Raw genomic sequence first — 14,694 nt, 5'->3', positions numbered from 1 at the left:
AGCAAACCACCAAAAAATAACCTTTATATTCCTGCATGGAATATAAAGTACAACTGGGAATAAAGAACAACAAAAGAATAGTAAAAGTGGTTTTACTCTTTGCTTAAAGATCACTCAACCTATCCTCCTTTAGAAAACATGAACCAGTACACAAATCAGGACACTTCACAGGCTTTTTAAACAGGTCATATCCTAACCTGTTGAAATTACTAAAAAAACTGAAACCATATAATTCTAGACTGTCCCCACCATCTGGGATATATGGGCTATCTAAAATCCAAAAACAAATGTGCCATTATGACCAATTTTGGGCATAATGCCCAAATTGTCCAAACTTTAAAGACAGTATATAAAAACCACACACACCAACACACTAATAACAGTCAGTTTTAATATCTCCTCTCTATTCACCGTCCCACTTAAAGACACCTTAGACCTCATTCAAGCTGAATTTCCTCCCAATATCTTAGCCCTGAATAAGTTCGCCATGAACTCTGTCCATTTCATTTTGGCAAGGAAAATTCTACCGAGGAGACAGCTATGAGTTTTTTGCTTTCTCATTCTCCCTTCAGCCAACTATTTCATGGAGACCTTTGACTTTGAATTAACATTTTCTTAATACATCAAAACAACCAACATCTCAGTATCCAGTTCACTTTAGAAAAGTGAAACACAAAACAGCCTTCCTTTCCTGGACACTTTGATTACATGCCAGCCTGATGAATACTTGCTATTTACTGTCTGCAGGAACCCCCCCCTCCAACTCACTCCCTCTCATATACACAGACATGCACACACTGGCAGATACATTCACCAACAGTCACCCTGCCTCCCAGCAATATGGGATTATAAAAACCCCATATAAAGGGACAAAATTAATCAGCCCCTCCCCTCCAGAACAGATTACACCAAATCTATCACCATTCCATATATTATATTGCCAGCAAAGATTGGCCGATCGGTAGAGCCTCTGCTACTAATGGCTCGCAAAAACATTAAGCAGGTTTGAGCGTGGTTAGTAGTTAGAAGGGGGAATATCATTCGATGGTGTTGACACATTCTCCCTCGATGAGTCTTTGGACTCCCTGGAGGTGTCACATAATAATAATATCCAGGATATATCAGAAAAACTAATAATTCTTAAAAAAATACATTACAACCACTTACAGACCATACAGAAAACTGGTATCCCTTATCCACTTCACCAAACACCAACCACAACCACTAGATCTGTTAGATGTTTACCAGGTTCCTTGAAATTACAAATTTTCCTATTATGACCAAACAGGCAGAACAGTCAATATCAGAATTGTTGGACTTGCAAAGAGTACACTGGTACTCTATGTGGAGTGAATATAATCGAAGGTTACAAGAAATAAAACAAGATTGTACCATTATTTTCACTTATGCATTTAATAAAATGGAGGATATATTCAGAGATGTCAAATGTTGATATGAAAAATGGTGATACTTTTTTTTATATTACCTCCACATATACAAAAGGTCACAATACATAAAACAATAGTACCATGCATGGACAAGCAATTAGAGATAAAGGAATCTAAGGATGGATTTCTTGAGCAGATGGACATTACAGTCCATTGCCAAATAGTAGTACAGGAAAAGTTATTCCAAAGAACAGAGATAGACAAAATGAAAGAACAGGATGAATTTCATAATTGTAAAGTATTTTTAATAATATTTACCTTTTAGCTCTTTTCTTTGCAGTTCTTTCTGCTGATATTCTCTCATTGTCTTCTAATTTCCAATGATATTCCTCATCCAACTGTTCCTAGAAAACAGTTTAATATTTTGTTGTGAAATTCATTGTACTGCTTTTTATTATTATTTTTAAACCAACTTTACTACTAATAATGAACTTAAATAAAACATATATTACAATAAACTTTAGCATACAGTTCATATATAAATGTCCTGCCCCATTTCTGGAAGAGGGATGAAGCTGTACATGTGCAAATTAATAAAGAAATATATATACATACACATATTTCTTTTTGCACAGATTTCATGTGAATTGTAGAGTCCTCAAGAATGAACATTATCTGTAACAGCATATGAGAAGTATTGTAAATGAGGTATAATGCAGCAGTAACATAAAAGTAGTATCATGTTTGCATACACAGTAAAGAGTACTTTCAGTCCAATAAGTTTTAAAATATGTACTTATCATCAAGACCTACAAGTTTGCCGCCTAATATTGTTGCCTCTTGTATTATTCTTCTCCATCTCATTGTATACAATGCAAACGTCGTAATTTCTATAAACTTATTGCACCATTCCACTAAGTCATCTGCTCACTGTGGAGTCTACCACTTGAATCATTTATTATACTAAATATCGATGTCTTCATTTTCTGTTCACTGTTTAAAGTCATTTGCAAATTAGTTGTTTTAATTTTCCAAATGTTACTTAATACTTCAGATTTACTCTTACCCTATTTTAATCTTTATTTTCTTTTTAGTCTAGATCAGCGTTTCTCAACCTGTGGTCCACAGCGATGAGACAGGTGGTCTGCAGAATTATTATAATTAAGTATAATTTCTGGGAAATTCCCATGCTACTCCTCTAAAACACTATTAATATAATTAACAGTTATTTTAGCCTGTTTTTGTTTAGGAGTGCCCCTTATATTTAATACATTGGCTAACATAACTCAAAAGGGGTATATATATATATATATATATATATATATATAATATAGGACATTATGGGCGAGTGTAGAAGGCAATTATGGCAGAATAAAAAAGTTGAAAAATTATGTACATACCTTGATTTTGGTTTAAAGATGCCTTCTAAATCCAAGCTTTTGTGGAAGGGGGGGGGGGGGGAGAGAGGGAAAGAACATGGGGATATACTTGGGACACGGGAAATAAGTTTGGGAACCCGGGTTACTATTAATAATATATATATAAATATATATATATATTATTTTGTTGTGGGGAGAAGGGGGGAAAGGAAGGGGAAGGGTATCCTTATGTGGAAACTGGGGCAAGGGTTTATGGGGTGTGGACCGTTTCGGTCATTGTCTGACCATCGTCGGAACTTTGTGGGAATGACTGTAGGGCTATGTCAAGGCTGCAAGATGTGTCTGCCAAATTTGGGCATTTGTTGTCGCTAAATGGCCGGAGGCGTGGCTTAACTTGTAAGTTTTGGATCGTCCAACATTCGGAAATTAGGTAGGGGCGGTGGTTGATAGAATTACCATCACATTTTATGGCAATAGTTTCGGATATTCTGAGCATCGTTTCGTTTTCTTGTTTGTCAATGATTATGGCTTTGTCAATTTGGGGAATGTGTTTTAGTTCAAGGGCGTGAGCTGCAATTTCAGTCTTCCCTGTATTCTGTGGTTTGTTTTTCTTTTTGATGTTGCGATGTATTTTCGTGTTCAGATATTCTGGAATGGGAATATTGCAATCCTTATTATAATTGTTATTATTTCCCAAGAGCCTGTGTAGCTCAGTGGATGTGGTGTTTGCACACCACGGTGCTTGGCCGCACGAAGGAAGACTTGGTTTCGAGTCTAGTCGATGACTAGAGGAAATTTTTCTAAGCCTTTTTTCGACCGGTTTCCGAGTTAGTCGATCTCTGGCACGGGCAAGCGGGTTTTTCCTCCTGGAAACTTGGGTTTTTCGTCCTGTAAACTCAAGAAAATCGACCGTAGAACCCACATTATTTCAGACATTAAATATACTGTTTTAGGGTTAGGGACCACAAAATGGCAGCACATTTGAGCCGTCTCTCTTCACTGTGTACTGCTTAATTAGTGATAGCCTTGGGCAATCTATCTCTGATTGGTACCAGTGGAGACTGACTGCCCACTCAGTCTCCAAAAAGTTAGATAGGGCTAAATGGCCTCGCCTACTCTCCATATACGGGAATAAAAAGGCATTAGATGTTTTTTTTTTTTATTATTATTTCCCAAGACCTCATGGAGTCAAAGACTCATCTGGGAGGTCCTTTTATCACACACACACACACATCTCATCATACCGTGTCTTAAACACACTCAAACTCCTTGCAGACACCACACTCTCAGGCAAGGCATTCCAATCATTCACAACCCTGCATGAAAAAAACCTGCCTCTCACTCCCCTACTCACACCCTCTTTAAACAGTTTCCAGGGATGACCCCTGGTTCTCCCCTGATCTCCCACTATTCTCTGTAGAACTTCTCCACCACTGATCTTATAACAACCCCTTACCAACTTGTAGGTCTCTATCATATCTACCCTCTTCCTTCTCTCCACCGGACTCTGCAAATTATATCTTCTCAATCTTTCCTCATACTCAACATTCCAGAGGTCAGAAACTACCTTAGTCAGTCGCCTTTAGACCCTTTCCAACATCTCTTCATCCTTCTGAAAACCCGGTGACCAAATCTGGGCACAATAGTCCATGTGTGGCCTAATCAAAGCCTTATACAATGGAACAAGAATCTACCTACTTCTACACGTCAGTGTCCTCTGCATCATTCCCAGAAGTCTTTGTGTTGTCTTCACAATTTTGGCGATGTGTTCCCTAAATTTTAGATCCTTATCCGCTATCACCCCCAGATCTCTTATTTCCTCTACCTCCAACAATATATTCTCACCAAGCATAAATTCTGCATCCCATCTTTGTTTTCCAAATTTTAAAACCTTACATTTTGCAACATTGAACTCACATTCCCCAGTTGTCTGCCCAATCACTCAATTTATTCAAGTCTTCTTGCAAGGCCACAACATCTTCACTACTCTTTATGGTTCGTCCCAACTTTGCATCATCTGCAAACAACTGAATATCTCCATCCAAATCTTCGCCAATATCATTAATATACAAGTTAAATAGTAATGGCTCTAAAAACAGACCCCTGAGGCACTCCACTAGTGATTTTCCTTTTCCTGGATATCGCACCCCCCATACACAACTTGTTGATACCTATCAGATAGCCAGTCTCCAATCCAATGCACTAATCTAATATTCAACCCCATATGCTCTAGTCTGACTGTCAACTTATCATGAGGTACTCTATCAAAAGCCTTTGCGGAATCCAAGTATATTACTGTGTATCCTTCTCCTCTGTCCAAGGAAGCAGTCATTTATTGTAATAAGTAAGTAGATTACTAAAACATGACCTCCCTTTAGCAAATCCATGCTGTCCATCAAAGATTATACCATTGTTGTCAACCCAACTCTGGATCCTAGTTCTCACAAGCTTCTCCAACAACTTAACCACAACACCTGACACACAGATAGGCCTATAGTTTGATGCTTGAGTTCGATCACCTCCTTTATGAAGTGGCACAATTTTGCCCTCCTTCCTCTCTTTAGGAACTTGACCAAGTGCAAACTCGTATTAAAAAAATATGTCAAAGCAGGTGTCAACTCTCTGGCACATTCCTTCAGAATACGCAGTAATATATTATCAAGTCTCACAGCCTTATTTACATCTAGTTTACTCAACTCCCCAAACACCTCTTGCTCACTTACAGTCGGTCTCTCATCCCCATCATCAACTGCTCTCAATCTCTCCATGAAGTCACATTCACAAGATTGAAAGATCTTTATGAACTGCTCATTAAGTATCTCCACCACACATTCTGCAACAGCTGTCTTTATACCATTTCCTCCAATCAATGTCATCCTTCCATAATCATTCTTTCTTTTGCTGGATACATATCGAAAGAACTCCCTAGGATTCTTTTTGGCTTCATTAGATAACTGCTGTTCATACTTCTCTTTAGCTACTCTCACCAACCAAGTCACCCTCCTTGCCTGGTCTTTGTAGACCTCATGAAATTGGTTACTTCCACTTCTCTTATGCAGCCTCCACAATGCCCTTTTTCTCTGTATTGCATACTTAATCTCTTTATTCATCCATCTCACACCTACCTTATTTAACCTTCTCACCCTTGGAATACATTTAGACATTGCATCTACTAAATAGTTTTTGAAAATCCCCCAAGCTGCATTTATCTCTTTTCCAGCTAACTTCTCATTCCATGCTACACCCACAAGCTGTCTCCTGAGCTCTTCCTAATCACCCCCCTTGTAGTTCCACATATACCATTTTTTCACAGGGGTCTTTGCACTGCTGGCAACCATCCAGGTAATCACCTCATGGTCACTTTCACCAATTGGTAGATGATTTGACACCTCATTTATAATTACATCCTCTGATGAGATGACCAAATCCAAGACCCTTAATCCTCATGTGCCCTCTGTTACATACTGTCTGAGGTAGTTATCCCTCAAAAACTTCAAGAAACTCGTTTTCTTTACTTCCAGTTGCCATCTCTTCGTTCCAGTCTATATTGCCATAATTAAAATCACCCATAATGATCACCCTTTTCTTATTTGCTTGGCTTATTTGACTATACATTTCACTATCACCACCATCCACATTACCAGGTCTATAACAACATCCCCCCAAGTATTTGATTCTATTCACCTCTATCTCACACCATACTGCCTAAAAACCACTGGCCCCATTTCTCTCTTGCATCTCTACCTTGTATGGACATAACTCTTTCTCTATCATCAATAGCACTCCCTCTCCCTTTTTACTCCTTCTATCCTCACGAAATATCATACTCCTCCATCTCTATTCCTGTCAGGATGTCGTCCTCATCTAACCATGTCTCACTTATTCCGACAATCTTTGGGTGAACAGACACAATTAGTGCAACCATTTCATCCGCCTTGTTTCTTATACTTCTAGCATTGGTATGCAAACACGACAGCTCATTTCTGGATCTACAGCTAGTTCCACTGATACCACTCACTCGATGTGATCTCTCCATGCTGGACTGGGGCCATTTCCCTTTCTGCTTCTTCATTTTAGAACCCTTTTCAATTTCATCTGTTTCCTCTTGATCCCTGGTCATCCCTTTTCCTTCCTGCCTACACATGCTCACACCTCCTCTTGGAGCATCCACCTTTCTCAAGCTGTGTACCCTTGTCCATCCTGAGCCTCCCCGTTTCCCTGCTCCTCTTGCACACATTCATTTTCTATACTCATACTACTCACTTCCCCATTCATTTCCACTTCTTCAATCTCTCCTGTCTTACTCTCCTGCTCTTCCACATCACTCCCCTCTCGATCTGATTCATTCTCTCTATTCACTTCTCTACCTTCCAGCAGCAGTCTCTCCAAGTCCATCGCTCCCATACAGCTCACTTCGTCCCCCTCAAACTCATTCCACACATTAACAAACTGTACTCCCATCTCCTCACACATTTCAGCCAGAATATCATTCATAATCCTTGCTCTCCGCCTCATTTCACCACAATTATACATAGTCAACACACTGACTACCCTTCCTGTCACACTATTCTCTTTTATCTTTCCAAGCAGCCTCCTGACATTCATTCTGACATGCTCTTTGTTCTCTCTCAAATCATTTGTACCAATTAATACAATTAACTCTTTTGCTCGCTCCCACCTCATATCCAATGCCTCAATCACTCTACTCATTTTACCACCTGGAAAACATACCTTGTGCATTTTATCCTCTAGCACACCTTTAATAATGAAGTTGCCATACAACACCACTCGCTCATCTTTCGTTAACTCTTTCATGCCATCATGATTTATTTTAATAGTTTTGACCTGAATTCTCTTAATTTCATTCCGTATCCATTTCATTTCTTGCCTCATCCAATTCAATTCACTTTCCAAATCTCACGACAGATTCTCTCTATCATTAAATCTTTCTAACTCTCGACCCCCTCTTCTCACTTTTCCTCTCGTTCATCCTTCTTTGTTTCCATACTTTCGGTCCAACATACATATGCTGGTAATCCCTACATAGGTTTTTAAAAAAATTACATAACTTAGTGGTCCAAAGAATCGTTTTGGGTATTTTACTGGTCCTTGGACTTGGAAAGGGTGAATGTATGAATATCTCTACATTTTCTAGTTCAGATCCATCTATCTTTATCTTTCTTGCCATTTCTTGATATTTATTACTAAATATCATCTGTCTTTTCGATGTACATAAACCAAGTCTCATCTCCTCCTAACAGTTGCATCATTTGGTTCTTATTCATCTTTTGATACTGACTACATAATCTACAAATTTCAAATTATTAATAATCATCCCACATAATGATATCCTTTTCATCTCTACCTTCATCTTGACTATCAGTTTTTCTTGGTGCAAAATTAAGATACTTCCAGAGATATCAGGATATTCATCCTGATATCTCTGGAAGTATCTCAATGTCTCAATTTTTTTCCCTTAAAAAAAGTTTGCATGACATGGTATGATGCCATCAACTGATGATAACCATGATATAAACTGAAATATCAGGCAAATAATTTTAGTTATACAGTGAACCTTGCTTTATAACTGACTCAGTATTCAATCAAATCATTTTACAATTGATTCTTCATAATAAAATAAGTTTCAATATATAATTAAAATTCAAAATATAACTACTTGAAATATGTTAATGATTTGATCCTAATAGTGAATCAAAGAAAGAATTAACAGAACAGAGACAAATTTAACCAAGAAAACCAAAAAATGAATATAAACATTCAAAACAGCAAAATAATAATGGATAAGAAATTAATAAATCTGGAAAGTCTGCTTTAATGGGCACAAAATTCAACTGGTAAAGAATTTTAATCATTTAAGAAGAACAGAAACAATAAAACTGATAGTTTCTGAAGATGAATCATTGACTAGCAATCTTATATGCAAAATATATAAATAAAGTAGAATTAAGAGACATTTAAAGAGATCAAAGATTTTAAAAGTTAAGCTTTGTAAAGCAATTATGATGCCATCAGTTCTTTGTGGCTCTGAAAAATAAACAATGATAAAAAAAAAAAAGAGAACAGAAATTAAAAGCATTCTAAATAAACTGAACCCAGAAAAATCAGCTAATGCCTTTTATTCCCTTATAAAGAGTAGGCAAGGCCTGCTCCCTATAAAGGAATAAAATTGAATGGGCAGTTCAATCTCCACCAGTAGCCTACGGAGTTAGCTGGCCCAAGACTATCAGTAATTATAAGTGGCAATTGAAGAAGAGACTGGCAAACAAGTACATTTCCCTTTTTATAGAGGATATATTATTGTCTGAAATAGTGTAGATTCTATGGTCGATAAGCCATCGGTCATAATTTAAGACTAATTTTCATATGCAAAGATAATTAAATACAAAGAAACTATTAAAATTAAAAACCAATAATTAAAAATTAAAAATCTATAAAAAGGGATATACAGAGGTATTTCTCAGCTGAGTGTTCCTGGTAATATTTATGCAAGTATACTTGAGAAATGGCTAAGAAAAATTGGAAAGAACAAGAACAAGCCTGAATACCAGCTTGTTCTTGTTGAAGAACAAGCTGGATTCAGGCCAAAAAAGAGATGCCACATATCAATAGTGGCACGCACAACATCTAATGGAAAAGCGGCCACTGCTCACTCCAAATCCAATTTCAGACTGCCAATACTGGGTGTCATTTCTTGCCAAGCTTTGGCTACAATTTGAAGTCCAACAGATTCAGATCAGGAATTCCAGATATCCAATTAAATGGTGATATGTGGTCAGGCACATTTGTCTCTAACCACTGTTGTGTGGTCCTTGCCTTATGTGCAGAGAATGAGTCCTGTTGGAAGGTCCACTGGCTACCATGAACTAAGGTGTTGTTCAGGGGACAGTAACACACATTCCTGTATGGTGTCTTGATACACTTTGGCAGAGGTTTTGATCCTTTTTTTGTAGAAATGTAACTTAAATACCTCCAATATGTCATCCTGAACCAAGCCATCACTGATGCAGGGTGATGACCTCTCTCAATTCTGGGTAATATGGCACATGTTGTGCAGTCATCCAATGCATATACTGGACCATTTTGGCAGTTAAAAGACTATTCAGTGGTGAAAATCTTCTCATCTGTGAAGAAAGATATCTTTGTGTCTGTTGATTGCGTACCACTGGAGAAGTGCCTTTAATTTTATCACCTTAGAGGCTTAAGTGCTGTGAGGACATCGTGTTGGAGGCTTAATGAATTTTTTACAACACTCAAAAAGAATTAAAATAGAATTTAATACTTCCTATATTTATTTCGTCCTAGTCACTAGGACATCTATGAGGATTACAAAAACAATTAGTGTAACATGCACACAAATATCATACAATACTAAGCCCAACCACATGGGTGACACTAAAGTCCTATCTAGGTGGAGCGCCCTCTAAGGGCGGTAGTTTCCAGTGGCCTGGAATGTAAGGTGGGACCTCTGGTGATGAGTGTTTCCCAAATCTTCGGAAGCTTAATGTAACCGTAGATGCCACCAATGCACCTTGCTACAGACTGTCTAAACAGCTGGCCAACTCTCTGATCCCCCTCACCGGAAGGTCCCCTTCCTATATAAAAAACTCGACCCACTTTAAAGCCCTCACAGAAAATTTAACCTTGAATAAGACAGACATATTGGTAAGCTTTGATATCTCCTCTTTGTTTACCAATATTCCCTTAATTGACACCTTATCTCTCTTAGAAAACGTTTTTCCCTCTGACATCTTAGATCTCTTTTCCTTTGCCATTAACTCTGGGTATTTCTCTTGGAACAAAAAAATCTACAAGCAGATAGAGGGAACTGCCATGGGTTCCCCCCTCTCATCCCCCCCCCTTACCAATTTCTATATGGAAGATTTCAAAAAACGAGCCATAGACTCAGCCCCACTCAAACCTTCTATCTGGCTAAGATATGTAGATGATGTGTTCTCTATTTGGCCTCATGGCCCAGACACATTAGACTCCTTCCTCCGTGATCTCAATAGCCTACATCCAAGAATTCAGTTTACTATGGAAAAGAACAATTGTTTACCCTTCCTAGACACCTTAGTCACACGCCTACCTAATGATACACTTGCCTTCACTGTATACAGAAAACACACACACACACAGGCAGATACATTCACAAATTCTCCCACCACCACCCTTCTCAACAATATGGCATTATTAAAACTCTTACCAAGAGAGCCCACAAGCTTTGTTCCAGTGGAACCGCCCTCACTACTGAACTTAACTACATACACAGCACTTTCCTCTCCAATGGCTACAGCGATCACAGTATCAAAAAAATAATCAGTTCCTCCCCCATTCCCTGTCCTTCTCGTCAACAAGATTTTAAAAATGCCATCACCATACCCTACATCCGTGGCACATCCAAAAAAATAGCCAAGATACTAAAAAAGTACAACCCACACACAGCATATAAGCCCCACCGCAAACTTGCTACCCTTATCCATTCTACGAAAGATCAGCTCCCTCCTCTCTCTCTCTGCCTGGAGTTTACAAAGTACCCTGTTCCTGTAAGCTGGCGTACTTTGGACAGACAGGCAGATCAGCATCCATCCGCCTGGAGGAACACGTCTTACATCTGTAAACACAACTATGGCCATTCAGGCTTGGCTGACCATGTTTTGGACACCACCCACAGCGTATCATGGAAGAAAACCACCATGCTCCACCACAGCAAATTCAAGAAAGAGAGACTTTTCTTAGAAGCAGCAGCAGCTCTCAGAAACCAACCAAATCTTAATAAATACAGTTGCATTAAGCTTCCAAAGATTTGGGAAACACTTATCACCAGAGGTCCCACCTTTCCAGGCCACTGGAAACCACCGCCCTTAGAGGGTGCTCCACCTAGATAGGACTTTAGTGTCACCCACGTGGTTGGGCTTAGTATTGTATGATATTTGTGTGCATGTTACATTAATTGTTTTTGTAATCCTCGTAGATGTCCTAGTGACTAGGAGGAAATATAGGAAGTATTAAATTCTATTTTAATTATTTTTGAGTGTTGTAAAAAATCCATTAAGCCTCCAACGTGATAAGTTGTGGCGTTAGGTTGTGTCCAGTAGAATGATAATAGGCTCTTGCCTCCAGGTCATCAGTTAGTATACATGACATCGTCCTCTGCAAAATGTTCATCTCTTGCCACCATAACTTTCTGCATTCTCAGAGGATTAGGGCAGAGGCATACCTTCACAGCCCTCATAAGCTGTTGCATCCTACCATAGCATGATACAATGCAACAAACATTGCATTACATCTGTGTTAAAGCCCAGGTGAGGTCACAAATACAGACGACTTTCAGCCATTTGAACAGACATGGGGATGGCACAGCAGGTCAAATTCTTAGTGTTCCAGTGGTTTTGAACCACCTAGAAGGCGAGGCAGGGTGTGCGCTAAGACAATAGCACCTGGAATTCAGTGGTTGTGAATGGTTATTGTGTCAATCAACCCAACTGAATGTTGTCTGTCATGAGTTGCTGTTCTTGTTTTCTGAGTTTCATCTGTTTTGCATGCATGAAGTGGGAACTCATGTGTTTTAGGACACCGATATAGACAAGTTTTTAATATATAATTTTTTATAAATAATTTATAACTTTTTTGCCCTTATTTATAATGGTAAATTACAAATAAGGACAAAAGCTTTTGCAGATTGTATTCAAAGGAGGAAGTCTCATCCTCCTCTTCCAAATTACACCTTTGAGTAATTCGAATATACTAACCAAATATAACATTCTCCTCCATAATTGTTTTCTAATATATCTTAAATCAAACACATTGTCCCCTACTATATGCAGATTTGGTTACAATTAATTGATAAATTAAAGTATTCAAAGTTATCGTACAATTAATCACTATGGACTAATTAAGATAAGCGCTGCTGTACTATGCACTTAAAACTTTCATACGTCGAGAAAAATGCAATCATATGATCAAATTGACATGAATTGTGTAATGCGGTTGCATAAGCCACATGACAGCACACGCCACACCCAACTGAAATGGACACACAATGCTATTGATGTGTGTATACACCACACACACATTCTCTGAAAGATGCCTTGTTCACCAAACAAGGCATCTTTCATTTCTCCAAACATAGTAGTAAAAATTCTGTTGAATTTATTTTCTAAGTAATTTTGTACAGCGAATATATATATATACATGCATATATATTCGCTGTAACAGTAACCTCAGTTACAATTTACTGGACTCGTTCAGCTCTGCTGTCAGATATTGGTGCACTCGTGAAGCCACAGGCGCACAGGTGTCTAACAATAGAACTTTAACACGGACTGTAGCTCCAGTTCAAAGTTAACTGTGGTTTATAGTCAAATTTATAGTTTTAGTGACTCAATGTTTCTTTATAGTGTTTTTATTGGCTTTCTATGTTCTCTCACGCCTGAAGAAGTCGGCCACTTCAATGAAACATGTTGCGTATTTAATAAATTTAATTGTTTGTTCTAATTCTCGGATCTCAGTCAGTATATAAAAAATATGAATATATATATTCTTAGCTGTTTTGTTGTGATCTATTTGACAAAACAGCTAAGATTATATTTGTCTATTCAATTTAAAAATACTAACTTTACTTGCAATTCCATCTATATGTTTCTGTCGGGCATATTCTTTTCTTCTGAGATGCCTATATACATGAAACTCTCCACTACCAGCTCCAGCACTAGAACCTAAAAAATAAGTAAATTCAATTCTATTCTTTACACAGGAAAATTAAAGATATTGGTAAAAATGTTTACATTTATGAAAAATCTAAAACACCACATTATAGAAAAATTAAATAATGTTTCTTCAACTTAAGAATAAAATATTCAGTTCTCACCAAGTGAATAAAATGAGGACATCTAAGCAGCTACTATTATACAGCTTTGATAATACATATTTGCAATTGAATAGCTTGTGTAACTTAGAATATGCATTTATTTAAATATCTTACAAAAAAGAGGTTACAAAACTTATGTAGCACAAGTCCCACATACATGCAAGGGGGGGGGGGGGGAAGATGTTTTAGAAATCAGATTAATTGCATATATGATGAAAAGCTTGTTTTCAGGATGAACAGTTTGCAGGAGAGAAGCAGTTTTTATGTATTATTATTGTGACATCTCTAAGGAGTCCCAACTCATCACAGGAGGGCACTCTCCACCACTTAATCCTCATTCAACACACACAAAAGCACTATCCACCATCTACACACAACATCATCCACTATCCACCAATAGTATTTTGACTATAAATTGTATTCTTTTGGCCAATTTGTATCTACAAAACTTGCAACTGGTTATACTTTGGTCGAAAAGTCATCGACTCAGTCGCCAACTCTAAGAATCAATGTTATATTCAGCTGATAAAACTTCATAACAGGAATGTCAACTCCATGATGAATCTGGAATGACTCAACATGGAGTTGAAAACAGCCACAAAATCCTTTGGGATAATATTATTATTATTTCGTGACACCTCCAAGGAGTTCAAGGACTTATCAAGGGAAGGCACCTATTCCACAACTCTTCATCTCTATCATCCACCAATGGCATCTATTGCCTGCCACCAGTATTTTTTGGCTGTAAATTGCATGTGAAATTTACATCCCGCATACAGACTGGCTTTCCTGTCGTGAAAGCCAGTCTGTATGCGGGATGTAAAACCCAAGTTTCTGGGAGGAAAAAACCCTGCTACCTCTGTAAGATCGGCTAACTTGCTTTCAATTGAAAAAGGCCATATAAAGATTTCTCTATAAAGAACTGAACTTAAGCCTTTTCTGATTGAAGGGTGCAACATACTGTTCTCTTCCAATAATACTGAATTGCTTTATAAATATGAGCATTTGCTTCCAAACTTTGGAAAATGAAATAATAAAT

The 14,694-nt window shown here is 37.8% G+C and overlaps 1 protein-coding gene across 1 annotated transcript in view; it reads right to left on the bottom strand.

The window, feature by feature from the left end:
• The window catches only part of LOC150095793 (PRKR-interacting protein 1 homolog), an 86,152-nt gene that overhangs the window by 57,168 nt on the left and 14,290 nt on the right, over nt 1-14,694 (bottom strand). The window contains exons 3-4 of the mRNA XM_090410165.1: nt 13,403-13,503; nt 1,707-1,792 (exon numbers count right to left, since the gene is read on the bottom strand). Of these exons, the coding sequence (XP_090266291.1) occupies nt 1,707-1,792; nt 13,403-13,503 (187 nt within the window). The remainder of the gene's footprint in view (nt 1-1,706; nt 1,793-13,402; nt 13,504-14,694) is intronic.

This window comes from Typopeltis vanoorti, chromosome 20 (assembly GCF_054136105.1).
Source record: "Typopeltis vanoorti isolate ZY-2024b chromosome 20, IOZ_Tvanoo_1.0, whole genome shotgun sequence".
Classification (NCBI taxonomy): Eukaryota; Metazoa; Arthropoda; class Arachnida; order Uropygi; family Thelyphonidae; genus Typopeltis; species Typopeltis vanoorti.
Note: the sequence above shows the minus strand (reverse complement) of the source record. Positions and strands in the feature narration are given on the sequence as shown.